Source organism: Coturnix japonica, chromosome 3 (genome assembly GCF_054131305.1).
Source record: "Coturnix japonica strain WE chromosome 3, WE-NBRP24, whole genome shotgun sequence".
NCBI lineage: Eukaryota > Metazoa > Chordata > Aves > Galliformes > Phasianidae > Coturnix > Coturnix japonica.
In genome coordinates this window covers 48,109,092-48,136,375 of record NC_140665.1, presented here as the reverse complement: position 1 = coordinate 48,136,375, position 27,284 = coordinate 48,109,092, and the positions used below count along the sequence as shown (strand labels likewise).

General features: G+C 38.3%; 1 protein-coding gene across 4 annotated transcripts in view; it reads left to right on the top strand.

The window, feature by feature from the left end:
- The window catches only part of CNKSR3 (CNKSR family member 3), a 58,955-nt gene extending 34,535 nt beyond the window's left edge, over positions 1-24,420 (top strand). For 2 of the 4 annotated variants that reach the window (XM_015858202.3, XM_085541522.1), the window contains 11 exons: positions 983-1,185; positions 2,349-2,436; positions 5,339-5,380; positions 7,316-7,435; positions 9,125-9,184; positions 13,487-13,555; positions 13,776-13,922; positions 15,353-15,477; positions 18,443-18,651; positions 19,096-19,185; positions 20,597-24,420. In XM_015858202.3, coding sequence (XP_015713688.3) covers positions 983-1,185; positions 2,349-2,436; positions 5,339-5,380; positions 7,316-7,435; positions 9,125-9,184; positions 13,487-13,555; positions 13,776-13,922; positions 15,353-15,477; positions 18,443-18,651; positions 19,096-19,185; positions 20,597-20,895 — 1,452 coding nt within the window. In that variant the 3' untranslated portion in view covers positions 20,896-24,420. Of the gene's footprint in view, positions 1-982; positions 1,186-2,348; positions 2,437-5,338; positions 5,381-7,315; positions 7,436-9,124; positions 9,185-13,486; positions 13,556-13,775; positions 13,923-15,352; positions 15,478-18,442; positions 18,652-19,095; positions 19,198-20,596 lie in introns of all 4 variants that reach the window. The other 2 variants (XM_032443299.2, XM_085541521.1) reach the window with 2 other exon arrangements.
- The last annotated feature ends 2,864 nt before the right edge of the window (positions 24,421-27,284 follow it).

Here is a 27,284-nt window from a genome sequence, read left to right as displayed (position 1 = left end):
AATCAAATCAACCAAGTTACTCAAACTACACTTGGAGTGTAAATGCCATCTGACTTTGTAGCTTCATTCTGATGGAATTATGTCCTTGAACTCATTCATTTCAATAAAACTGAGAAGGTCTGGCTCCCACAAAACCCTTTAGTGCCTGTAATGCAGAATGGATTTTTGAAAGTGATCGTGTATTTAAGATTTGCCAATATAAGAAAGACAGTGGTGAGCTACAAAAATGTTGCATGTTAGGAAGGTGAGTAAAGAACTGTTTCTTCCAGTAAAAAGCTTAGGTGTACCAAATAAAGGTAGCTCTAGGATTACCTCTTCCATCTCAAATCAAGCTAAACTTGCATTCTGGAAAATTCCTGGAAACACTATACGTCCTGAAGAAATGTAATCTTGCAACCCTTTGGCAAGGCATGCTAAGGATTAACTGAAATTCATATGGTTTAGAAATGTGTAAAAACAACTTAAATGTTAGGGATGTATCATCATAGAGTTATAGAATGGCCTGGATTGAAAAGGACCTCAAAGATGATCCAGTTTCAACCCCCCTGCCTTAGGCAGGGTTGCCATCTGCTAGACCAGGCTGCCCAGAGCTGCATCCAGCCTGGCCTTGAATGCTTCCAGGGATGGGGCATCCACAACCTCATTTCATTTGACTGAAACACAACCTGTTTCAGTGCTTTACCACCCTCTGAGTGAAAAACTTCCTTCTAATATCTAACCTAAATCTCCCGTCTTAGTTTAAGACCATTCCCCCCACCCCTATCAGATCTTGTAAGATCTCATTTCTTCATTTGAAGACCACTTTGCTTCAGCAAATGCCTGATTAGACTTGATGAGAACATTCTTAAACATTTCATTTAACCATTTTTTTTCCCTTCCACTCTGAAATAAAGGGGCATGTCCTTTGACCTTTGAACCTGGATGAGTTTGCATATGTGTAATAAGAAATAGGGAAATTTATTGAATTTGATATTTCTTGCAGAACTATGGACTTGAAACAGACAATATGAAGAGCTTGGTTCTCAAGCTGCGCGCATCATCCAACAACCTACAAAATTACATCTGTACCCGTAGGAAAAGCTCAAATTATGATGGGAATACTTCACGCAAGCCTCCCAATGAATTCCTTACTTCTGTGGTAGAGCTTATTGGTGCTGCTAAGGCCCTGCTTGCTTGGTTGGACAGGTAAGAATAAAATCCTTGTATTTACATTTGCTGCTCTAACTTTTCTCCTTGCAGTGCCAGTTCTAGATGTCTAGGTCTAAAGATGTTCTTGATCTCACTCACCCTTCTTTTGCTTTGTCAAAAGGCTTCTGATGAATGAATTTAATCACCTAAGACATCTAATCTTGTGCTTCCATTTTTGTCAAAACCAACAAACTGGTAACATTGCTTCTAACCTGATAGTTAGAAAAGTGAGAGGTTTTTTGTTTTTTGTTTTTTTTTTTGAGGGGAACAACCAATTTTCAGAACTAGTTTCTCAAACATGTGTGACCTCCTCTCTTTAGTCTTCCCACCTTCTATGTCAGCTGTCATTGGCAAGTCCCTCAAAAGAAAAGAGAGAATCTGCTGAAACTGTGACCTTAGCTCTGTGATTTGAAGAACTGAACAGCAGGAGAGACTTTCCTTTGACTATTTCTTCTTTTCTGGCTGTTTTGTGACAGCTGCATCAGAAGCAAACAGGCAACAGAACTGGTAGTGTCCTAGCTGCAATGCTGGGTAAGATGTGGAGATATGAATTCTCAGGCCCCTAGCCATCTTTCTTGAGAAGGAAGGTTAAGAGGAGAGCTACATGAGGACTGTCAGCATGGAGAGCTTTTACCCTTGAACATTTCTGCAGTGATGTTAACAACTTGTGCCTCTCACCTAATCTTCCCATTTTACCGTGTTGCTTGAACCTTGCCCTACATTTCTTCTGCAACTCTCTATCAGCAAAGTGACTGGCATGTCCATTTTCAAACTAGCTGGGACTACTCCTGAGTCCATTAAATTCTCTGGAGGGTCTGAGGTGAGTGATTCCATATAATAAGTCTTTTATGAAGTGCAGATTTTCTGAACTTGTTTGTATGAAGGCCATTTTTCTTAAAGTAAACAATTACACAAGGTGAACTTTGCATACTATTTTTCATTGAATGATAATAATATGTTTTATAGACTGAATTTTGCTGAAATTGCACACCACAGTGCTAGCCATACCCCAGGGATGACATGAAAATACAGAGTCAAGAATACTTACATTGTGGAACTGTCTTTGCACTTCTGTAGCTCTGACTCATGCTGTTGCTCAGTGCTGTGGTAGAACAGGAGTCTGGTCTCTGCAATCTAAGAGGAATTTTCTCTTGTTACAGGACTCCATTTACAGGTATCGCTGACTTTTCATCAATGAAAAACAGAATAATTCAGCTCTGCTTGGATCTTACTACTACTGTTCAGAAGGTCAGCTGATTTCTTTTCCTCCCTGCTTTCCAAAAGGGAAGGTGGGTGTTTGGGGAAGTAATGTATGCTGTATACTGAGTACTAATTGGAGTGCAGATGTGGGGCTTACTTCGCTTGAACAGTTCCATGAAGGCCAGTTTCAGTTGTCCATTTTTTCTGAGATGATTTGGTTTTGTTCATTTAATTTCTGATTATGGAATTTTTTGGCTGTATCATAAATGACTATCATTTTAAAGGTTACATGTTTTCTTCATCTTCAGTAGGAAGAGTTGTTAGTTTGTAAAATAGTTGGTCTGCATTTGAGGATTATCAAATTCCAAATAACATGTTGAAAATACATGGCGTGTGTGTATAAATGTATACTAAAATACATCATAAAATATTACTTCATTGGTTGTTATGCCTACACATGCTGACTTCTTAGGTTTTGTCCCACATATAGTGTTTTAACCTATTCCTATCAGATAGGAGATGCTCCATATAACAGAAGGAGTTGCCACCTTCATGATAAAAATTCCACTATTCAGGCTTCTGTGACAGTAGTTGGAGATGACAGTATTTTGTTTCAAAACTTTCTGTTTATCAGTATAAGGAGCACTTATTGGTAATAGATAAAAGGACACTTAGCAACTGTGGGAGTCTTGGCAAATTGCATCATTTTTTAATCTGAATAATATTGCCTGTCTTGTGAAGCAGTTGGCATAGTGTCAGCAGAGTTTAACTCTAGAAGTTAAACACTATGTGCACTCTTCAACTCCTGCAGAGTTTGCTCTTAGCTGTTTAGTCCATGGCTGTATATTATATGGACTCTGTAGAGTCATGTCCTGAGAAGTAGGCGATTCCCTCTCTGTTTCTGGGGAGATTATCATAGAATCACAAAATGTCTTGGGTTGAAATTGTCATTAAAGCCCATTCAGTTCCAGCCCCCTACCATGCGCAGTTGCCACCCACTAGATCTGGCAGCCCAGGGCCCCATCCAACCTGGCCTAAAATGCCCCCAGACTGGGCATTTTAGTGTGCACACACAATTTCTGGCCTGTGCCAACACCTCACCACCCTCCTGAGTGAAAAGTTTCCCCCTAATATGTATCTCCAGCCTTTGAGTTTATAACCATTCCTCCTGGTCTTATTGCTATTAGGCACTGTAAAAAAGTCAGTCTCCCTACTGATTATGAGCTGCTTTTAAGTACTGATGCCAAAGGATAGAAAGGTCTTGTGAGATATCAGACTGTGATGACACCCAGTTCTATCAGCTGGATAGAACCAATCATGGTACCTGATTTGATTACTGAAACTTCAAAGGCACACCAGCCTCACCTACTGTTGAATGCCCTTCTTGATTGGGCACTTTGTGTGCAGTTGCAGCAAGTTAGTGATTTACAGATACAGATTTGCAGATTGTATAGTAGAACAGTAAGCACTTCTAGCAGTAGATGGTGTTCACCCAAGAGTGCTACAGGAACTGAGATACGAGATTGCTGGACTGTATTAATAAAACTGCTAAAAATGGTATCTTATCTGTCAATGAAATCAGCCTTTGATGGCAATGGAATGGAAGTTGGCACATACAACTCTACCTTTTAGTAAGCGTCAGAGTGTTTCTCTGCCAATTTAGCAGGAGCTCTAAGAAAGAATGGAATTGCTGTGTATGAGGGGGAAAAAAAGCAACATAAATGCAGAAAGAAGAAATCTTATTTTGTACTGGCACATTGCAAATGTATTAGTATGATCTGAAGGAGTCCACCCATGTGTGGAAAAGAGATGATGAGATAACAAAACAAAACAACCCAAACTGATGTAAGTTTTTTAAACGTATGAAGAATATGTCCTCAGTGATCATCAGGACACTGTTATGAGTTGCTTTGAAAGCATGAAAGACAACTACTGAACTATTTTATGGTAACCCTATTGTGTCCATATCTGGAGGATTATAAGCTTTTTTTGAAATCCTGTCTTAAAAAGCACAAAACAGAACTAGGAAGGAACAGAAGGATTGAAAATGATCAGAAATAGGAAGCAGCTTCAGTTCACAGCTCCTCAGTGCATATTTTGGGTGCTGTGTGATAGTTCTGCAGGTTGAGATGTCATGGCAAACATGTAAGTTTTAAATCTTGTTTCATTATTTACTTGTTGTTTTAAGTCTTTAATCTGAGGATGTAATAACATTCTCTAGTTCAGCTGTTCTTGCAGAAAACCTCTTGCCCAAGGAGGCTGTGGATGACCCATCCCTGGAGGCATTCAAGTCCAGGCTGTATGTGGCTCTGGGTAGCCTGATCTGGTAGTTGGTATCCCTGAACATAGCATGGGGGTTGCAACTTGATGATCGTTGTGGTCCTTTTCAAGCTGGGCCATTCTATGATTCCATCCTGTGGAAACAAGGAAGACTTATGTAGTCCGTTACATACATTAGTTTCAGTCAAAAGACTTTTGTACCTAGGTTTTGTAAATAATGCTTTGTTTGCAGACCTGATGAATGAGTGTATTTTTAAAAATAGTTTTTCTCGCCTTTTAAAATCTACTTTATAACTATTTATTATCTAGAGCAGGGAAATGGCTGAATCAGCATTCAGCAGCTCATTGCAAGTTTGTATGCCTTCTGGGTATGTTTTCTGGAAGTCCAGCTTTATTGTGCAGTGTTCTGTTTTTCTGGTAAAGTCTGTTGCTGTAATTAAATCCTGTGTTCTTGGTTTTAAGGGTTTATTATTGCTTTTTACCATGGCCAGAAAATAGTTGTTTAATAGTACATTTGAGCTGTACTGATTAATCCCTGCAGCATGAATGATTCTACTTCAGTTCAAGGTTAAGGTGTCAGTTTTGCAGAATCTTGAGAGATGATGTGTTTATGCACTTATTGGTTAACATAGTATATTATTTATTTATTTGTTTGTTTGTTTGTTTTTAGGACTGCACTGTGGCTGACATGGAAGATAAAGTTCAGACTGTAGTAAGTACTAATTTCTACTGAAAACTCAGCTGCTCGCTTTCACATTTATTTTAGTGGTTTCTGCTCCAATTGTACTGACAACAACATCCAAACCCAGCACATCATGCAATGTTATGGAGCATTTTAGTAATGCTCTTTACTGTACAGAAAATCAATGTGATTTTTTACTAGACTAGCACGCGTAATGGTGCAAAGTTGAGTCTTTCTTGAAGTTCATTGCACAAACATTCTTCAAGAGAATTTAGACCTCATATTTTAAAGGAAGGGGTAGTACTCTGGAATCATTAGATTCTATACACTGGCTAGATAAACCGGTGTAATTAACACCTGTAATCATCATGAGATTTTATGCCTTAGTAAGTAGATACTGTGCCTTATTAAGCTTCTCTGTCTTTAAGAAAAAATACAAAAAAAAAAAAAAAAAAAAAAAAAAAATTAAAAAAAAAACCAAAAAAACCAAACCTGCCTGATGCAGAACTGAGATGTTGTGTCTAAATGTACTTGTGCTTGAAAGAGCAGAGTTTTCAAAATGAATTGAAGCAGCCTTATGACCGAATGAGAAGCGCAATGGAATGCTTTTTATATTTTGTAACGGTTAATCATCGCTTCCTGCTTTTGACATGAACCAGGCTGTGCTCTTTGATAAGGCCTTCCTCTTGTTCATAGATGTTTAGGAATTTAGTAGCAAAAGAACTAAAAATAATTTTTTCTGTAAATAATGAGACCACGTAAAAGGGAGTTTTTTTTCTTCTCTCTTTTTCCGTTGATGCACACCCAGTATGGAGTGGCTATTGTTGCTTGGAATTCCCTTGTTTGAGCAGTTCCTCGTATTCACACTTAAGCATTGTTTTGATTTATTTTATTGCTGCTCTATAAATCTGTTGTAAAACAAAAGAAGAAACATTTATTGTTTCTAAGGTCCATTATAATTCAAAAGATCTGGAAGACTGCCTCCTTCTCCCTAAATTACTTACGCCTGCTTTGCCTGAAAAATTCAAACCTTTGTGCAAGGTGATTCACCTTGGTTTTCCGAAATGGTATATAAATAAGTATGGAGTTGTGTCCTAATCTTCCCTCTCTGTTAAGCTTTTGTAGCATGCTTTTAATTGCAGCATTGTTTTAGCTAGCATCAAGACCTAAAACACACTGTGGGGCATTAGAGTAACTTGTAGGTATAGGGAGCACTCAGATTTTCTGTGATAGTTCACATGATTAATTAGCCATTCTGTTACTTAACAGTTATAAAAGACAAAGCTGTTTCACCTTTGACTTTACTGACACACACGGAAGGTCAGAATATGCCTTTAGCTATAAAGCTGGCTTCAAAACAGTTATGTTTTGGTCAAAAGGAAATATGAACCTTGTCTTCTTAAGCATTCCAGAAGAGGTCAGCTCAGAGGCACGGTGGAAGAAGTAATGCTGAAACACTGAAATGCTAGATGTCCTACAGTATACTGTAAAGCTTTCCACAGATAAGTTAGTGGCCAGCACTTTCTTTTTAATGATGCACTGACAAATTTATTCTCATAACAGAAATAAAGAAAGATGTAAAAAATGGTCAGTTGTTCCCACAGGAATCATCAAAATGTTTCATTATTTTAATGGATTACTCTCCGATAAAAATGAACATAACTTTTTTTTTTCTGTGTTTTACATGTTTATTTTCTTTTTAAACAGAGGAGGTGTACTGGCATCTGTTAGTGGTGATGAGGTGACACTAACAAAAGTAAATCATCTACACTAGGTTACCACAGGGAGGTAAACATGCTGCAGGTTAGATATGTACAAATGAATCTTTAGTTTTAGTGATTCTTGACAATGCTTTGTTATTGGACCAATGTTTAGGAATAATTTACTTTCTTTTATTTTGAAAACTGTAGAAGCAGCAGCCAGGAGAGAAGTGTAATAACTGTTTCTTGTATGTTCTCATTACAGTCCAAGACTTTAAATGGAATTTGTGATAAAGCTATCCGATCGACTACAGATCCATTGATGAGCCAGTGTGCATGTCTGGAGGAAGTTCACTTAACCAACATTAGACCTGGAGAAGGCCTGGTAAGAACCAACCCTGACATCCCTAGTGTTTCATAGTTATTCTTGCAAGGCACCACATAGTTGTGTAGAGTGATATACTTCAGAACTGCTAGTTTCCTATAGGAAATAGAAGCAGGAAAAGGAACTTCGGAGATTGTCAAGTTGTGTTGGGGTGGCGGATGGAGATGTATATGCAAGTTAATAGCTCCCAAATTTTGGATGGTGAAGTGCTGAATTAATGTCTTAATGAGAATGTGGGGGAATTTACAGATGCTCAGGAAGTTGATCATTTTACTTCTGGAAATCATATTAACCAGATGTTTTTGTTTGGAGATGAAAGCAAAAGGGGGGTGGGAACATTAGGTAGGGAAAACATGATGAAAAATGGTGTTTGTGTTTCTGAAATATGTATCCTATGTGTATTTTTAGCAAGACTAAAGAATGTGAGAATTTCTGAGATTTGCTGTTAAGGAGAACAAGGGAAATCCTTTTAACAGTTCAGTGACTATGTGACATTACTGTGGGTAGTTCAGTTGGTAAATTCCACTCGGCTAAGTGCTGGTTGTGAGAAAATGAATTTGAAATTTTATTGTTTTTTCTGACTGGGAAATACTCAGTTTAGAATGTTTGGGAGGAAATTTAGATGCCCAAGTGCATGTGTGTTATCCTGCTCTTTCTGAAAAGGCAGAAGAGATGAGCACTAATATAGCCTTACACTGTAATGGTGATACTTAGTTTAACGTACACCACTGGATTTGACTGAATCAGTCATGATTTTGTGAGACTTGGAGGAGCTGTTTGTTTGGTTTTTTATTGCTCAAGCTACAGTGAAGCTTAAACTAAAGCAAGAAGTGAGGAGATAGGCACACAGAACTTGCGAGAGGACGGGAAAATAAGTTTAGTGTTTTCTTATGCTAATAAACAAACTTCGGACAGATAAGCTTCACATGATTCCTGAACAGCACTACAGTTTTGTTGCTAAATATGAGTACTTCTAACAACAGCCACTAGTAGGAGTATTAGAGAGATGTAGTTTTGTTTCTAAGTGGTGAAACCAATATAATGGCCACTTCATGTGGGGACATCTATGTATTTATTAGTTAATAGACTGTTGATGACTTTTATTTCATATGGTCAACACCTATTTCATGTGTGTCTGTTCTTACCTTTACAATTTGTTAACAAATATAACCATGAATACTAGTGCCAGGGCTTTTATTGCTTTTATTTTATTAGCATTGTGATTACAAGACAGTTTGTATTTTCACTTGCTGAGAGAAGTTGTAGAAGAGAACATATATTTGTACCCCACCTGTGTAGATGTGCTTTGTAAGGAGTGCTAGTGACCGTTTAGTAGAGCTTTCAATTCTCTAATGCAGACAGGACAGTAAGGAAGAAATTTAGTTCAAGATTGAAGACTGAGAAGGCAGCAAATTTGGTAGTTTGGTGTTACCAACCAACCACTATTTGTAAATTGGATTACTTGTGCTAGTTTTTCTAAGCAATTACTAATATTACAATTACAGCAAAAGTGATCTGTGACGAAACTGCAAATGCTGTGATACTAGTGATAATGGATTGCATGGTTTTCTTGGGAGAATGTGTGAAGTCTTAATTTTTTGAGTCTGTTGCCAACAGTTAATTAATCAGGTATGTTACACAAGGTTGTTTTATCTTTAAATTTGTTTTTCATTTTCTGCTTTCATTTAGGGTATGTACATCAAGTCAACTTATGACGGATTACATGTAATTACTGGCACTACAGAAAATGTAAGTGAAGTAAATGTAGATTAACTCAGGCTATCTGAATGTAGCTTTGATTTTTATTTTTTTTTCCACTGTGTTTTCCTGCTTTTCCTGTTACTTCCATGATATAACTGCTTTACATGCTGTGTGGTGCATCATTTGTTTATCAAGAACTTGTAAATATTTTTATCTGCGTGTTTCACTGTTAGCCTAATTACACCAGTTCCTGCAAGTAGGTGAGGTACTTCAAACGCTTGGCATCAATACAATTACTTAAATAAGCTACTGTTCTGAGAGCTTTTGGTGTCCTAACAAAGACATGGAGGTATGCATTTGCTCTCTGCTGGCAAAAGATCTGTCTTAGTGAGAATGCTTAGGTGATACTGTCTTAAATTCAGTAATGAATAATGGAATTAACGAACTGTCCAATGTCTAAATTACTTTGCAAAGTAGGAAATGAAATATTTAAGAGTGATCTGCTGGAAGGAAATGATCAAGCATGATAGACAACAGTGGTTGTTTTTGCTGCAGATGGCTGCTTGTTTTATACTTGCACTGTAGCTGAAACTTTAGTAAAATCTCTTAAGGAAGTCTGCTGCAGTGTTCTCATCACTGCCTCCCAAAGAGCAGGTACTGAAAGAAAGGGTAGCTGAGGAGCTTGGCCTTTTTTTTTCTTTTTTTTTCTTTTTTCTTTTTTTCTTCTTTTTTTTTTTTTTTCAACTAGGAGAGAACCAGTTGTTCTGGCTGTACCTTGCCAAGTCTAGGGGTCTGGAAGGAGTGGATGGAAACATGTACTTGCAGTTCAGAGTGAAAACTGAAAACTTTTATAGCTGCCAGCTTGTAATACTATTGGCTTGGCCTGACTGTGTAAAGGATCTGAAATACTTTGAATACTCTGAATACAAAGTCTACTTTGACAGCAATTTTAACATTTGATAAGTGTGAAAGAATGTGATGACTGATACCAGGCTCCCTGTGCATGCGTGGTTAATTTTCTAGAGGCTGCAAATGGGGCTATATTATTTCTGTAGCTATTTCTATAGCTTTGAGTGTTGACCTAAACTTTAGCTTTATGAGCAGTCATTCTTCCTTTGGGGAAGCTCTTTCCTTTGTTGCAAAAAACTTGAGAAGTAATTGAGGGAACTGTACCCAACTGTTGCCTTTCTGGTGGCATGGTGTCATCTAGGTAAAGCTGGGTCTTAGCTGATTTTTTTTTGTTATGTTTGTGATGATATTTTAGCAGCTATCCCCCAAAACTGATTTGTTGGGATGCTGAAGCATTGTACACCAAAAATGACAGTACTGTTTCACATGGAAACAACTGGGAAAGTCCATGCATTTGCTACCAGTCAGATGAGGATTCCTGAGTTGTGCCACCCTACTTGTGACTTTCTGCCCCATGTTGGCCTAGTTCTAAACTTTGTTTTCATCCTCCAGTCTTGCAGTGCAATGGCAGTACTGACTGCTGTGTGGTGCTTGTGTGAGTCTCCCACAGCCAGGGTGTCAGTCATCCAAAGGACAGCTTGAAATGAGTTTTGTTTTTTCCACAACTTAACTGTGGCTCAGAATTTTTCATGGTCTTGGTTGAATCATCTTATACATGGCCTTCCACAGAAGCATTTCCCTTCAGAGGAAGCAAGAAGACAATAAAAAAAATGGTGTTAATCATGATAACTGTGGGCTCTGGTAAATTCTATCACATCATCTCCCATTACGTGGTTTGTTGCTACCATTCCTTTTAATTAAAATAATAACAACAATAATAATAAAAATGACTTCAGCTCTGAAGTTGTGGTAACAATAAGTGAGTCTGTTACCCAGCTGCTTCACTCATTCATCATGGGGGGGAACGGGTGTGCCACCAGTTGGTTATTTCTTGGGTAGGGGAAATGGGAGTAGGCTGCAGAAGCCATAGAGAGTGTCAGGCTGGCATGCTTGTGTATTTCAGTGTTGCCAAGGCTGTTCATAATTTCTGTGTCACGGAAAGAGATTGGTTTTAGCAGCTGCAGCAAAAGGTGGTGCATGGCACCAGCCCTAGATAAATCTGAGTAAATATTGACACATTTATCTGTTCATTGCTAATCAGTATCTAGGACTTGCTTTTTGTTTCAAGAAAAATGTCTTTTAAGGTGTTTTTCAAATATCTGTTTAAATGCACTTGGTTGTGTATAGACATATATTTTATCTGTTGATTTTGATGATGCAGGCAGATAATTTAACATTGAAGTTAACAGCTCTTAAATAAGAAAATAGCAAAGAAAAGCAGAACAGTCCTCTTTTGTGAGTTGGAAAGCTCCTAGTCCTCTGGCTTCTACATTCAAAATATTAATGAATTGTTATGTTTTGAAATCAATATAAATTTCAGTACTGCATTTAAGATGAATCCTATTTTAGAACAGAAGTAATCTCTTGTAATTCTCTCACAATCATAAAAAGGTTTGAGTTCGAAGGGACCTTTAAGATTATTTAGACTCAATCCCCCTGTTATAGACAGAGATATCTCCCACTAGACCATATTGCTCAAAACCCATCATCAGTGCATTCAGGGAACCTCTTTGATTGCTGGTGCCCTGTTGTGTTGTCCTTTATCAGATACTGGAGTGTTTGAAGTCCCTCATAAGAACCATATTTTGTGACCTTGAAGCTGCTCATTTCTGCATCATCCATGTGATCTTTCTGATTGGGTGGTCTTGTAGCAGGCTCCCCTGTGATGTCTTCTCCTCATGCCTTCCCTTTAACCCTAATCCATATACTCTCTGTCAGGTTCTCATCCATCCCCAGTTGGAGCACCATGTACTCCAACTGGTCACTGATGTAGAGGACTACACTACTTTCCCTTGCTTGTCTTTCTTAATGAGCTTACATCTGTCTATTGCTACATTCCAGTCATGGGAGCCATCCCATGTGTCTAAGTGATGTCAATGATGACATTAACCCAGTATGTACATCCATGTCTGTAAAACTTCTTGCTTGGTCTCTGTGTGATAGTGCACTGGTGTTTGAGTTTGGCTCCCATTGAGGCTGATTTACCAATTGTTCCCTTATTCACCACTTCAGGTGCTGTCTTCCTGGCCTGTGATCTAATTCCAGGCTTATGGTATCCATTAGCATCATCAGCCTCGAAGTGGGATGAGTTGAGGATCCTCTCACCTCCCCTCTCCCCCAGCAACTGTAGTTAAAAGCCCTCCTGACTAAATTGTAAAGCTTGTTGCCAAAGATGCTTCTCCCTTCCTCTGAAGATAAACTTCGTCTGCACCCAGATCCCATTTCTCAAAGCTGGTTCCATGGCATAAGTAGCGGAAGCCTTGTTTGTGGTACCACTCCCTTTAGTACTTATTGATTTTCTTAATTCTATCAGGCCCTTTCCCTTTCCACCCCTTTCACTGTGAGAATTGTGATCGAAAAGCTATTTGTGTTCCTAAGTACTTCACAGCCTTTGCCAGCTCCTTGTAGTCCCTCTTTGTATTCACAGCTGTGTCGCTGGTGTTTATGTGAAACAGCAGTAGTGGGTTGTAGTTACTGGGATGTACAGGGTCTAGCAACCTCTCTGTCACCGTCACATGCTTGATGTGGGCCCTTGGCAAGCAGCAGATAGCAGGTCAGGACCACAGATAGGTGCTTCTGCCCCCCACACCAAGGAAAGAATCACCCACCATTATCACCTGCTGCTTTTTCTTAGTTGCAGTGGTTGATATGCAATGGGAAACTGGTCTGGCTACCTTACTCAAACCTTACCTGTTACAGGTTCTTTTTCCTTCTCAGTCTACAGGACTGCTTTATGGATCAGGCTTTTTTTTTTTCCTATTACTCTTTCTTATGGCAGTTATCTATTTATCATCTCTGTTGGCTTCTCCTCTAGCTGGATGTGCTAGTGGGAGAGTTTGGGGCTTTTGGCCCTGGGCTGTGGATTCAGTGCAGGTTGCACATTGACTCCCACTGTCTATCTCCACTTCCACCTCTTTATTAGTACACAGTCTTTTGACTGTCTCCTGCAGCTCAGATAATACTGTCTGGAACTAAAGTACAAACTGGAGACCAAAGGGAAATGAAGGCAGTTCTATGAATGAAGTACAGTTAGTTGTGTGACCAATGTAGACAATGTTTTTTCCCTTAGTATTAAAAAAAATAATAATAAAATTAAAAAGGTCCTAAGATGAATTTAGAATTCTTAAGTCATCAATGGATGTAATGTATCTGTGTGGAAATTTTCAGTGATATTCTGCATTGCATATACAACCTTTAACTTAGTAACTTAGTCTTGTGAGAATTGTTATGAGAGACAAGGGAGCCTGCTGAAGCACATAACTCCTGTTTTCTCCTATATAGTCTCCCGCTGATAGATCTCAGAAGATTCATGCTGGTGATGAGGTGATCCAGGTTAACCAACAAACTGTGGTAAGTAACAGAAAGTCCTTGCACGCTTTTTCTTACAGTTTTTCTCCTAAAACTGTCCTATAAGAAAAAGTGATTTGCAACTTTTTTTTCTTCATTTTGGCTTTTTTGTATCTTTTTTTAGGCTTACTGAAAATCAGAGTTTGACTTAACAGGGGGATTGTTTATTTGTTCACTTTCTGAAAGGTAATATCAAATTGAAGATGCCATTATTCTTTTAAAGGTTGGGTGGCAACTTAAAAATCTGGTGGCAAAGTTGCGAGAGAATCCTGCAGGAGTTAGGCTGCTTCTCAAGAAACGTCCAACTGGCTCTTTCCACTTCACCCCCGCTCCACTGAAGAACCTGCGCTGGAAGCCTCCCTTGGTGCAGGTAATAGGCTTCTGATAGACCTGTGATACCTGGCTGTGAATTAATTTTTAAATCTTAAAAAAGAGAAATACTGGAAATGCTTCCAGTTACTTATGTTTGAACATAGGTTAAGGCAGTTTATGTGCACTGGTTGTCCTCTTCTGATTTCTAGATAAAAGGGAAAACTTTCTTAGCCAGTTAATGTCCTTTTTGATACCCAAAGGGACTGGGTGTGTTGAGCTTTTTAATCAGCATGTCACTGTTCTTATCTCAGGTGAAACTTCTGATATGTATGGAATTCCTTAGTACGGAATCTTAAATACTTCTACTATTTAGTGTAGTTATTTTTTTGTTGTTGAAATAGCGTTGACTATTCAGATTATTCATTCTCTTCTTAGTCTGGTGAAGACTGGGGAAAGAGTGAGATTTTTCTTTTAAGAAGATGTTTAAACTACTTCTTTAAATACCAGTTGGTTGTTGGACAATTTTCTGGTTCAGTAATAAGCAGACAGCAAAAGTGGTGTTCGTAACTCTTTAATAACCATTTCTTAAACTATCCATTCCCCAAAATGGTTAAGAAAGCGTAGGACTTGAATTCTTTTGGAAGAAAATATACAAGTTGAATCTGAACTGATCACTTGAAATAAAGAAAACCAGAGAGAATTTCCATTCCTACTTCTGTTCTGACACGTCTCCCCACAGTTTAAGGAGAGCTTACCAACCTGTGTGTATCATTGGATACCTTAAGTCCCAGTGTATGCAGACTCTTCTTTCAGTCCCCTCCACTGTCCTTTCTCTAATGTATGTATTCTGTTTATGTGTCATGATGTCTGTCATGTAATCAGAGCTGGGGGAAAAAAAAAGTGTAGGAATGTGAAAGAGAGCACCTTTGCTCTCCTAAAGATAGACAAGGTCCTGACAAGATTCTGGGGACATTGGAGTGAGTCACAAAGATCAAATGCTAAACTTGCTTATATGTGCAGAAACAAATATATTTTTCCTTTCCTTTATCAATTGATGAAATTGTGGCTGAACTTTACTGTATTCCTGCCAGTGTCCAGGAGGCAGGCATTAGATTGTATGGAATAAAAGTAGTATGTACGGACTTTGTAAGTTCTACAGATCATGTGCATATTTAACAAATTACATTATTTTAATGGATCCAAAAATAAAAGGTCTTGTCTATTTCATTTTCTGTCTGTGGAATTTACATGAGAAATAGAACTGAAGGGAGCAAAATACTCTCTAAGCAATGCATTTTACTTGTGCTAGGATTTATGTAGAACTGTAGTACAAACCAAAATGAGGAGCAAAAGAAAATGCTAAATTGTACTTCAAAAAAACAAACAAAAAAACAATTATACAAGTATGAAATGATACTATTGATAGTTTAATTATATACTTTGTAGATAATAAATGCCCAGGTGTCTGATAGTTATCTAACATTTCAGACCAGTCCTCCACCAACTTCAACCCAGTCTCCAGAAAGCACCATGGACACGTCAGTGAAAAAGGAGAAGCCAGCCATTTTGGATCTGTATATACCACCTCCACCAGCTGTTCCATATTCTCCTCGGTATGTAAATAAACATGCACTGGATGAACTGAACAAAACCTCCTTTATTATATTTATTTCTGAATTGGTTTCACCAAATCATATAATAGCATCATAGAATGGACTGGATTGAAAAGGACCGTAATGATCTCAAAATCACAGAATTGCAAAATAGTAGGGGCTGGAAGGGACCTCCAGAGACTGAGTCCTACCCTCCTTCCAAAGCAGGTTCCGACACCAGGTCACACAAATAGGCGTCCAGGCGGGTCTTGAATATCTCCAGAGAAGGAGACTCCACAACTCCCTTGGGCAGCCTGTTCCAATGCTCCATCACCCTCACTGTAAAGAAGTTCTTGCGCATATCTATGTGGAACTTCCTCTACTCCCGTTTCTGGCCATTTCCCCTTGTCCTGTCTCCACACACTGCTGAAAAGAGTCTGGCCTCACCACTTTGTTCCCCACACCTTAGATATCCTGGGTCAAGGTACCCTCTCAGTCTCCTTTTCTCAAGGCCAAACAGACCCAGTTCACTTAGTCTTTTCTTCATAGGGTATCATCTAGTTTCAACCTCCCTGCTAAGGGCAGAGTTGCCAACCACTAGACCAGGCTGCCCAGAGCCACATCCAGCCTAGTTTGCAGTTAGAGCTCTGTAAAAATTGGTTTGATGAAAATGCAGATCACGTACTATGCAGATCATTTAGTTGCTTAAATACCTAAGATTATTTAAGCTTATGCTTAAGTGTGTAAACTACCAGTAATGTAATAGTAGCTTTTTATTGTTGGAAGTCTGTTGTGACTTCTGTAGATCAGTTATTTCCAGAACATAAATGGATGTTGTCCCTTGTTTTGTTGTGGAGTTATGTTTTTACTTTTGTTTAAATCCAACTGTGTGTACAAAATCATTTTTCTGTCATTTTTTCCACTGCTGTGTTTAGCAAGTTTAGTAACTATTAAGATAATTAGGATTGAAAAGAACTTGTTCTAAACTGTTAAACTTGCAAATTATGTAACACAGGAATGTTCCCACTGAAGAGAAGGGAGAGTCAGTTCACTCCACCTCATTTTTTCCCCCATGGTGTAAACTATAAAAATGCAGATCTGTGTGTACAAAGGGGGAAGGTTATGGTATGGCTAACAGTTGTTTATTCTTAAGTCCTCATTGACTTAATGCCAGAGCCCTGCCAGCTGACCTGAGAAAGCAGTGTACAAAAGGGTTTCCAGGCGGAGAATGCTTCCTGACCTGCCCTGACACTATGTACACATAGATTCTGCACAGAACTTGGCTGACCTTTTGCTACAAGACTTGTATGGGAGGAGTGCTTGTCTCCTGTCATGTAAGGCCTGACAGGGTTTGTACTACTGTAGACTTCAGGGCAGTACTGGGCAGAGGAAGGTTGCCTGCAAACTAAGGGTCTGAAGTTGGACTGACCCTGACTTGCTTTTTCCCCATGTTTCATGTTTATGCATGCTCAATTCTTAATTTAAAAAAAAAATAATTAAAATCTTAGTGGAAAAAACAAGAGTATAGATTCAGCTTGGATTGTTTTTGTCTCTTAAATCACACAATCACAGAGTTGTATCATTACATTTTAAACATGATGGTGAATTAGGTGCATATGATCAGTTTGTTTACTTATATTTTTTCCTAAGGAGTCGCACAATTACATCTAGCTACAAACACCCTTGGATCTGAATCCTGTTGGCAGGGAAGGATATAGCAATGTGAGCTGAGAAACTTGTCCTGGTTGATGCAGGGAAAGGTAGTGGCTCATGTGGACTGTCATTGGACTTCAACCTTTAAGTAAAGTAAAGTATGGGAAGTTACGGCAGCCAGTAATAGGGAAAAGGACAATAGTCTCACTGCGTTTCGTTCTTTAACTTCACCTCTATATGTTTTGCTGCTCTTCTGAAATTGCAATACGTTTGTGTGGTCACTTTTGCCCTGTGCCTCCACCATCCTCTTTTCCTCCTTTCATGGCGTAGACCTTTTCTGGTGCATTACTTACTTCTGGCACTGAGGAGAGAGCAGTGACTGTTCATCCTCCCTAGGGTGCGTTCTCCACATGGTGGTGTTGTAGGAGAGCTGTCTGCTTACACGTGGTGGTGGTGATGTAACACTTACGTGTAATTTCTGGTCTGTGAATCTCTATAAATAGCTTCCTCCTATTCACTGAGATCTAACATTGGAAAAAATGTCAACAATGGGCTGTGTACGTACTTAGAGATCAGCTGAATATTTTTTGCCAAACTTGGCCTGTTGCTTCAAGCAAGACTAGTGTATACAGGAAAGGGGATAGAAAAAAAAAAAAAAGAAAAAAAAAAGAGGAAAATCCTAAGTTAGAGGGTGTCTTCTAAAAATGTTAAACAGGACTGGTTCTGAAAATGGAGGATTCTCAGGAAAGATAGGAAGGGGAGTCCTGCAGAAATAGCTCAAAATTATTTATATATGCTATGAATTTATTACTCAGATTCTCAAGGGGTTTCCACTTCTGTATGAAAGACTAGGTGAATGTCCAGTGTCAGTTATTGGCCCCTTAAGGCCAAATAGGAAGGCATAGTCCCTCCAATGGAGACACTGGATCTTACCACTACTGCTAGGATAAACCTGTGGATGCAGTCCTCTGCCAGAGCTGTTTACTGACCAGATAGTAAACTGTGAGCTTTGTTACCCTTAGGGCCTAAAGATCTCATTCTCAAAAGTCTTTCTAGGGCTAGTGCCTAAAGGAACCTCTAATCTTCTCTGTTAAATTACTGTCTTGTTAAAAGTGAATTAGCATGAAGAGGATAACTTTCTGTCTTCTAGGTGAATATGTTTAATGAAGACTTTCATCATTTGACCTATTTTATTTTTTTTCTTCAGCATGTTTGCAGCACAGTGCCCATTATCAGGGGCATGATTGTGGGCTAGAAAATGTCTTTCAAACTTACTCGTGCTTGCAGAGTAAATTCCTTTTAAGTTGCTAATTGAAGCAAACTGTTCTTTCAGAGATGAAAAGGGGAATTTTCTATACGGAGGAGGCAGCAAACCCAGTCACCCATTACTTGGATCCAAAGGTGCTGAGTCTCCCAATTCTTTTCTGGATCAGGAAAGTCGAAGGAGAAGGTTTACTATTGCTGATTCTGATCAGCTGCCTGGATATCATATGGAAGCAAATATACTGCCAGCCAAGATGAGAGAAAAAACACAGTCATACGGTGAGTTCATTACTCTTTCACTATTGATATTCTGATAAATGCTTCAGTTGATGGATGTTCAGGGCAGTCAGCACAAAGTGTGAATAAGACTTAAATTCTACACCTAGAATAATTTCACTTAAATGTTATTCCTTTAAGGAATGTCATTCAACTGGGCACTGATGCCATTCCTTGTCTGTTTCCACATGTATAGTGGTTATAACTTGTGGTCACTATGTCCATTGCCACTGTAAACAGACAAGAGCGTAGCTAGCTGTTTAATCTCAGCAGAATGCTTTCTTATATTCCACTGGTTGAACTATCTTGAAATATTTATTTATGCAATTTGATCTGCTTATTTTGCTGTATCTTTCTCCCTTTGCTTAACTCTGAAAAGTATAAATTTAAACATGGGCTCTCCAAACTTAATGTAACTCCTCATAACTTTCACTCTGTTGCCTTCAGGAAAACCTCGTCCCTTATCAATGCCTGCTGATGGGAGTTGGATAGGAGCTGCGGAGCCCTTCTCGAGGCCACGAGCACCAGGAAGAAAAGGCAAGATTTTAGGTCCTAACCTCTTTCTAGATCCCTCTCTAAAATCTTGTTGGGGTGAACTGCCTAAATTAGGATTGAAAGATTAGCATTTGCATACCATTGAATTGATCCAGAATGACAGTTCGTTTCAACAGGAATGCCAGATGGTAGTTGTGAAATTTGAGCTTGTACGGTGCTGGGGCACAAACTTTGTTTTTTTGATCTTAACATTTTGTGAATGTGAAATGTAGTTTGGTAGCGACTACTTCATACATGTGCTTATCTCCTTACATCACAGGTTTACTATTTCTCTTTTACACACCTTTCCCTTTCTTCTGCAAGGGAGGATCTTACTGATTTTATGAAAAACTGCCTTTTTTGATCACTCTTTGTTTGGTTATGTATGGAAACTGTTATAGAAGCAATTATTTTTCTCAGAAGTGTAGGGCCTTCTAGGAGTTACTTTTTGCTGCTGTTAGAAAACAACATTCTGAAGATGCCACTGAGGAGGCGAGACACAAAAGCTGATGTCAGATTAGACGGCTTTTTTTTCTTTCCTGTCATGCCCTTCTCTTCCCTCCTACTCACTCCTTTGTATCTGAAATACAACAAATTATTATAATGGGAAATAAGACCTTAGTTTATTCTTGAAATCAATTATGAAAACAAATGTGTACTTCCAGGAAAAAATAGAAGTGAAATTCTGTTTTTACAAAAGTGAAGACGCTAACAAGAAGCGTGAATGCTGAAGGATATTAGAAACACACTAAGTAGCTAGTCTCTCAGGATGATCACCACATTGCAGGGCTGTTATTTTGCAGTGCTTTTTTTTTTTTACCTACCTTTTTTCATTACTCGCATGTTAACTCTCAGAGTGAACCTAGGTGTCTCTATCAGCAGTGATGTTTAGGAATCTAGGAAAGAATTTGGGTTGGGGTGGGAAGAGCAAGCATCACAAGGAAATGCTTACACTTCTATCTGCAAGATTAATTTCCATTGTTCAAAGTAATGTTTGTAGCTTTTAAGATAGTTGCAGGCATATAAATATGGATTCAACCTTGGCCTACAGCATCTTGAATGAAATATCACAAAGAGAATTTCTAGGTCTGGCTTTCAGTTCATGTGAAGATAATCTACATTGGCTCTTACAGTGTGTGACTGTTAAACCCCAAATTCTCTCATTCAATATTAGTCAATGTAGTTAATGTGCTAAATGCTTTCAAAACAAAACAAAACAAACAAACAAAAAACAAAAACACTTTAAATGTCATTTATTGACTGCTGTTCGTGTCCAGGAGTGTTATTAAAGGTAAGAAGAATCTGGGAAGTGTTAGTGTCTCTAAGGACCGTTATAAATGTAAAACAATATGAATGGAGTAGTAGTTGTTTTGAAACCAGCAATAATTGCGTTTCTTCTTTTCTGTTCCCACAGGTGAAGATGTCCTCTGCAGGTACTTCAGTAATGAACGGATACCCCCAATCATTGAAGAAAGTCCCTCCACACAACACCCCCTTTCAAGACCCATGTCTGAGAAGCAGTTAGTAAGGGGAACGGATTATATTCGAGGCAGCAGGTGTTTTATGAATACAGACCTCCACAACAGTGCAACAATTCCTTTTCAAGACGAAGGTGCTAAGAAGTCCTCTGTTACATCATCCACAAAATCTTCTTCTGCAGAACCCTCACTACTGGTCAGTTGGATAACAAGGCTTAAATTGTTGACTCACTGACTGTTGATTACAGGATGGTTACTCAAGTGCCTTTGTTCATCAGTCAGACTTCTCTGCTTTACAGCTTAACTGATGCATAGCAACTAATGCAGTGTTCTTTTCCTGGAGAATCTAATATTCTTGCCTTTTTGTGATTTTTTTTTTGATGCATCAGAAGGTTGTGTAGTGCAAGGAGAAAAGAAAGATTAAGTTCTTCTTAATGGCCAAAAGTTGGGGATTTGTTCCCTGGGAAATGAGTAAAATTTTGGTGATATAGAGACCACGTGGGACTTGAAATCTGCATTACTATTCAGAGGAAACCTTTGTATTATGGTGAAGTCCAGTGGCACTTCATTTGTCTGAATGCTCAGAGGCTGATGTGACTGGCTAGATGTTGTAATATGTAGGGGTCAGTGAAAGCTGTGTTACTTTCCTGACCAGGAAAGGCCAGGAGGCAAAGACAGGTTTGGTACAACTTAGCAATATGTTGCAAGATCTTATTGCATGAAACCAAGCCTGTGAGGATGAAGAAGTAGCACTGCTATTCTTTCTCTGATATCCAAGATCTGAGGAAAGTCTTAGGAAGAGGGATCTCTTATCTAGAGATGTTTTCAAGTTGAACTAGTTTAACTGCAAATCTGTCCAACCTGATTTATCTTACACGTTATTGAAAACGCAGCATAAATAAAGTGTGCAGAACAGCTGAAGTGCTCATCCATAAAGACGTATGGATTGTTACAATATGCCATGAAGATACATCTATAGAGGTGGTAAAAGAATATATATTTTTTTCCTTAATTGTCTAAGAATGATTTGCTGTTAACCAAAGTGATCTTTTAAAGACAGTCCTGTTGGACTCAGGAGAATTTTACAGTGGTTCAGTTTTTGAAAGATGTGTTAGCTTTTATGAAAAGTATGTGCTATGATAAATTAAAATTGTAAGATATCTTGCTATTTTAATTATAGCTCATTTTTTCCCCTCCAGAATTTTAAAGTAGCGTTGGGTTTTTTGGGAGAAAAATAAAACTTGTTTAACAAAAGAAGAGGATGTTAAAGAGGTATTGTTTAAAATTGAATGTACATAAGATTGTTTGTATGCAAACAGTTGTGTTTAATTTAAATGTTAAATATAGTTGTATATATTTTTCACTCAAACAGAGTTTGTACCTTCCTGTCTGCGGTACTATGCATGAGTTAGTCAAATGAAAGAAAGTCTTTGATATTCTCCACTAATTTTAAGACTATTTTCATAGACGTTATATTGCCAACAGCTTTTCTTCCTTTGGTCTTACTAAAGAAAAGTCAAATTTGTAATTAATATTTGGTGGGGAAAGAGGGAACTTAAACAGTAGTTTGCACTCTGAACTGGGGCAGGAATTGTACCTGATAACATGAGTATTAGAAACATACCATAATTCTGGCTATGCAGATGTAACCTTTCTCCTGCCACATGTTCTTGAAATTGTTCTACAGCCTTGCAGAGGCACAGTGTTAAATTCAGTTCTGAATTAATTACATTTGATTATTTCTCACTGGTGATTTAAGTGAGGGCTGGTTTGGACCTTTTTGATCCTCGAAGACTGTAGTATGGTAGTCTTGTGCAACTCTTCTCTTCCTCTGACATGGCATTTGTAGTAGGGACACAGACAAACACAGTTGCAGTGCTGTTGAATCCTAGACCAGTTTTAGTCCTGCCTCTGAGAAGAGTGCTCAAACTTCCATGTTTTATGCACTCTGTTGTCCAGCCCTGAATTCACTGAACTGTGAAATAAGTGATACTAATCTAGTTCAAATAACATGCATGTCTGGGGAAGGATGCAACTTAGTGTATACTTTCGTGTATGTTGATATGGAAGAAAACATAGAAGTACTTGGTATCCTAGGATCCTCCTCAGCATATTTTCAAAACACTGAAAAACTCAAGTTTGATACCTTTGTTCATTTGGGTTATCTTGCAGTTTGATCTGAGAGCAGTGGGAGGAGCTTGATCTAATTTAAGAATAGCTTTAATTCAGTTCATCTCTGAGAAATGAAGGAATTCACAGGCATTTAGGCAGTGACACTTTTCAAAATATTTTGCTGCCTAAATACAAGCTTAAAAATGTCAACAAACAAAGGAAAACTCAACTGTATATTCTCCTCTTCATGCTCTAGTGTTCTGATCATGCTGAGTTGAAGTACTGAATGTGACCTTTTGTCAGTCATCAAGGGTATCCAACAGCTGACTGTCTACAGCAAGAGTTGTCTTCCCATGTTCACAAGAGGCAATGGATACTTTTCTGGAAATTACTAGAAGTTTTATTATTGTTTCCACTGCAAGTTATCCAAGATCGTTGAGCACTGTGAAGTAGTTCTCACTTAAGTCATGTATGTTTTCCAATTAAAAAAGCAAATAATGCCTGGTGGGCTTTTTTGTATGTTTGTTTTCTCTCCTCTTGAATGTTATGCATCACTATTGATGGACCTTGGGCTGTTAGAGTGTATGTACACAGAATAAATGTAGCAGAGCCCCCATAAGCCAGCTTTTATTGCAAAAGCTACATCCTTGCTCCAGTGAATTTATGCTGTGCTCTACTAAGTTACCATGTCATCCTGATATTTTCGTATGCAAATACTGCTTAGTGCACGCTGTATGCTGCAAACCCTTTTATGTAGTGTATGATATGTAGGAGTCTTTCTCTGGGAAGATGGCACTTTTTTGGCTTTGGAAGAGAGGTATTTTTCCTCTTAGATAACCCAATTGCAAAAGCTCAAATATATATTCTCAGTAATAATAAGCTATTTTGAGTTATGGTATGAGTCGTAGCTATTGGTTGTGTGTGTGCCCTTCATACCTCCTGATTCTCTCCTTCATCCATCTCTTGTAAAGTTTTAATACAGCTACTTCATATATGGGAAGAGACAGTCCAGCAGAGTGGCATAAAACATGGCCATCATCCAAACGTTTGAAAGCATGTGGGGGGGAAGGAATAAGTGCAGTTGAAAGACTTATGGGAGCATTATGGGAGCAAACTCTATTCTTACTAGTATCTGCAAAGGAAACGATGAGTATCAGTGTAGGAAGACCAAGTGAAATGCAAGGAACAGTAAAAAGCATGTGTTTAAGAGCAAGCTTTACTTTTCTGTGATAAATACTCTACTTGAAATGGTTTGTTTTCCTATGTGACCTGTTTTCCATAGTAAAGAATAAAAATTAAAACACTTGATCTTCTCTATCTTTGTGCATACTGTGAAATATTAAGAAACTGATGTTTAGCAAATAGCAATGTGACACAGATCTTTTAGTACTATCATTATCATTTTGGAGAAATGCTGTTGTTAGTTTGGGAGAATGGTTTAAAATACGACCAAGACTTGTAGCAATGAATGTTGTAATATTCCAGAATGTGATTGTTTTTCTTCTTTGCAGCAATGGCTCCTGTTAGAAGATCTGGTATATACAGAAGTGTTTAAAACTCAACTTTTTCAGATAACTCCTGCACTTTAATCTCATTTAGAAATGGTGAAATCTGTTCTGTATTTTATAATAAATTTTCCTACTCACCACTTTGAACCACATTAATTGAAAAGTGAGGTGAAACATCTGAAAAGTCTTAATTCCAAAAGACTCTTGGCCCAAGAAATTCAACTTGTAAGATTGTGATCACTTAAGTCTGTTCTCTGTGCAATGAATATAGAGGGTGCTCTGTAGTTTTGGAGAAGGAAAAAAAAAAAAAAAAAGACACAGCAAGGAGTAATTGCTGGCTCAATCTCAGGAAAAAAAAAAAAAAAGGTATGTAACAGGTTAAATACTGTTGTTATGCAGAAACTTGGCTTGTCTCTTGGTAATGAAGATAAGCATGTGTATGTGTGATAATAAAAGCTATGCCTAGGTTCACTTTGCTAATGAGTGCAATATGTGTATCCAGATACATATTTAGTACAGTACAACACACACAGTATTCTGCTCTGAGTGTTCTGGTATGGTGGCAGAATGACACGATTCATTGAGAAAAAAAAATAATAAAAAAAAAAAAAATATACACACACACACACATATATACATATTTATATAATATTTATATAAAAGTATTTATATATAAAAACACCACAAATGAAAATATTTGGTACTTCTGCTATGTGTACAGTGATACAGTGTTTCAGGAATGTACACTTCAAAAGTGTTGAGCGGGCTTCAGTTTTAGCCTGCAGAGTATTTGCAGGCCAATATCCTGGGTGTTCCCATATATAAACATTATGAGAAAATATTATTCTAGATAGCCATGTGCAAGAGGAAATAAGATATAAAAATTAATACTAATGGCTTGTGGAGGGGGTTCAGGGCAATTCTTAAAGCCACAAGTTTCCTCTGCTACTTTGGATAGTCAAATTAACCTGTGTCTGGATTCTGGATGACCAGTAGAGGTGGAAAGAGTATTGAGTTTATACTAATTGGTGAATGGATTCTATTTTCCTTCTCCTAAGCAGGTGGTTTTAAAAAGTCTGTATAAGCTGAGTGTTCATTGAGCTGAAAGAAGAAGAAAAAAATCTAAACTTTTCCAAGCCAGGAAACAGATGGCAAAGCTGACTTCCTTCTGAGTTGGAAAGGGTAAAGAATTTTCTCTGTATGAAAACTATTTGTGTACAAATCTTATTTCCTGTTATACCACAGGTGGTCTTCACAAACTGCTCTGTACATGTACCCACATCCTAAATAGACTAAGTTAAACCTTTTCATCAGGCTCTAAGTAGGATCTTGATGCTACACCTTGTAGCATGAATTAGAAAGGCTTATGCCTTGTGGGTCCTTTGAAATAAACTAATCTTGTTGGGCTGTGGAACTGAGAAGATCATGTGTATATGGAGCACCTGCTTTTAAGATCTGGGCCGTTGCATACTGATTCTTGTATTGCAAGTCATAAATTTTTTTAAAGGTCAAGAGCTCTTAAAGCTTTGAACTAAAATGCAGAAAGAGCAGTCCGAAAAAGACTCAGCTCAGAGAAGGAAGGAAGAAGGGCTAAATTGAATATGTGGATGGGTGTCCTTGTCAAACACACTGTCAGTAGCATAGCAGCAGCTCTATGGAGAAGACAGCCCACACAAGTTTCTTCTTCGCCTGTTTGTTTCTCCTACTACATCCGTGTGGTGCTGGAGTATGAGGCAAGGGCAGTTACTCATGAGTATATATATATATATATATATATATATATATATATATGCACACACACATAAAGCTTCTCATGTGACACTTGAGCTGTTAGATGCATGACATAAACAGTCAAGAGCCACTGTCTACATATTTTCCCAAATTCTGCTGCCTATGTTGCTGCAGCATGAGTTTAAAATAGTAAGCCCTGTCTATCCTATACCTGCACAGTGTGAACCCAGCTCTCTTGTGTGTGTAGCCAGTGGTTTTGCTGCCTTTTGTGGTAGTTGGTAACTGCCAGCAGCATTGTATCATCTCCTGCTGGGCCTCACGTGGCAGTCCAAAAGATTAACTATGTTGGATTTCACTGGACTTGGTCCAGAAGCAGTAGGTCAGATTTGCAAATCATATTGTTGGGTCAGTGTAACTTTACAAAATTGTGATTTTTTACAAAATTATATGTGTGAAATATGGAACAGGCAGAGGTTGACTGTTGCATATATTTTGCCAGTAAGAAGAAAAACGAGAAATAAATACTCTGTGAGGGGGAAAATCCAGACCCTTGGGTGTCCTCCAGTTCCTGATGGTGGGAGAGATGTGTTTGTTTTAGCAAGACAAGGGATGGTTGTAAACATTTATTTTTAAGCCTCCTTGTGTGGCCACCTCAGTTGTTACTTAGGATAATGTAAACCACTGGCTTTCCCCCTGAAATAGAATTAATCTTATGCACATTTTTGGGAGAGGCCAAAGGTATCTTTTGGTGCTTATATGTTTTGTTAATCTGAGTATAGAGATGGAAGAATTAACCACAGTACAAATGAGGTACAGAGCTGGTTTTTGGGAACAATCCCTGGTTCAATTTGCAACTGCAGTTCCTGCTCATTTCTTGGCCTCTGGTGAGGATGGAAGCTCCCTTTGCACTGTGGCAACTAGGCCACAGCCAAAAGGAATCAGAGGTACCATCTCCATTGTACAGTGCCGCTGTAAGCAAGATGACTTGGATGCTTGTTATTTTTCTTGTAGCAAGTGAACTGTATCTCAGAATGGATGGTTCAGTATAGGAGCTGCTGGGTCCAGCAGAGATGCCAACGATGCAGTGGACTGTGTTTGCTACTTGTCCCTGAGTCTTTGAAGCTCTGGCAGAGCCTTATGACCTTTGCTTAGAGGCTTTTTGGTTTGGAAAATAATTACTAAAAGCTACAGAAAATGCCATAGCCTTTATTGATACTACATGTGTTTAATGGACTTTTCCAATTAGCTATGTGCTTTTTAGTGCTACTTATTT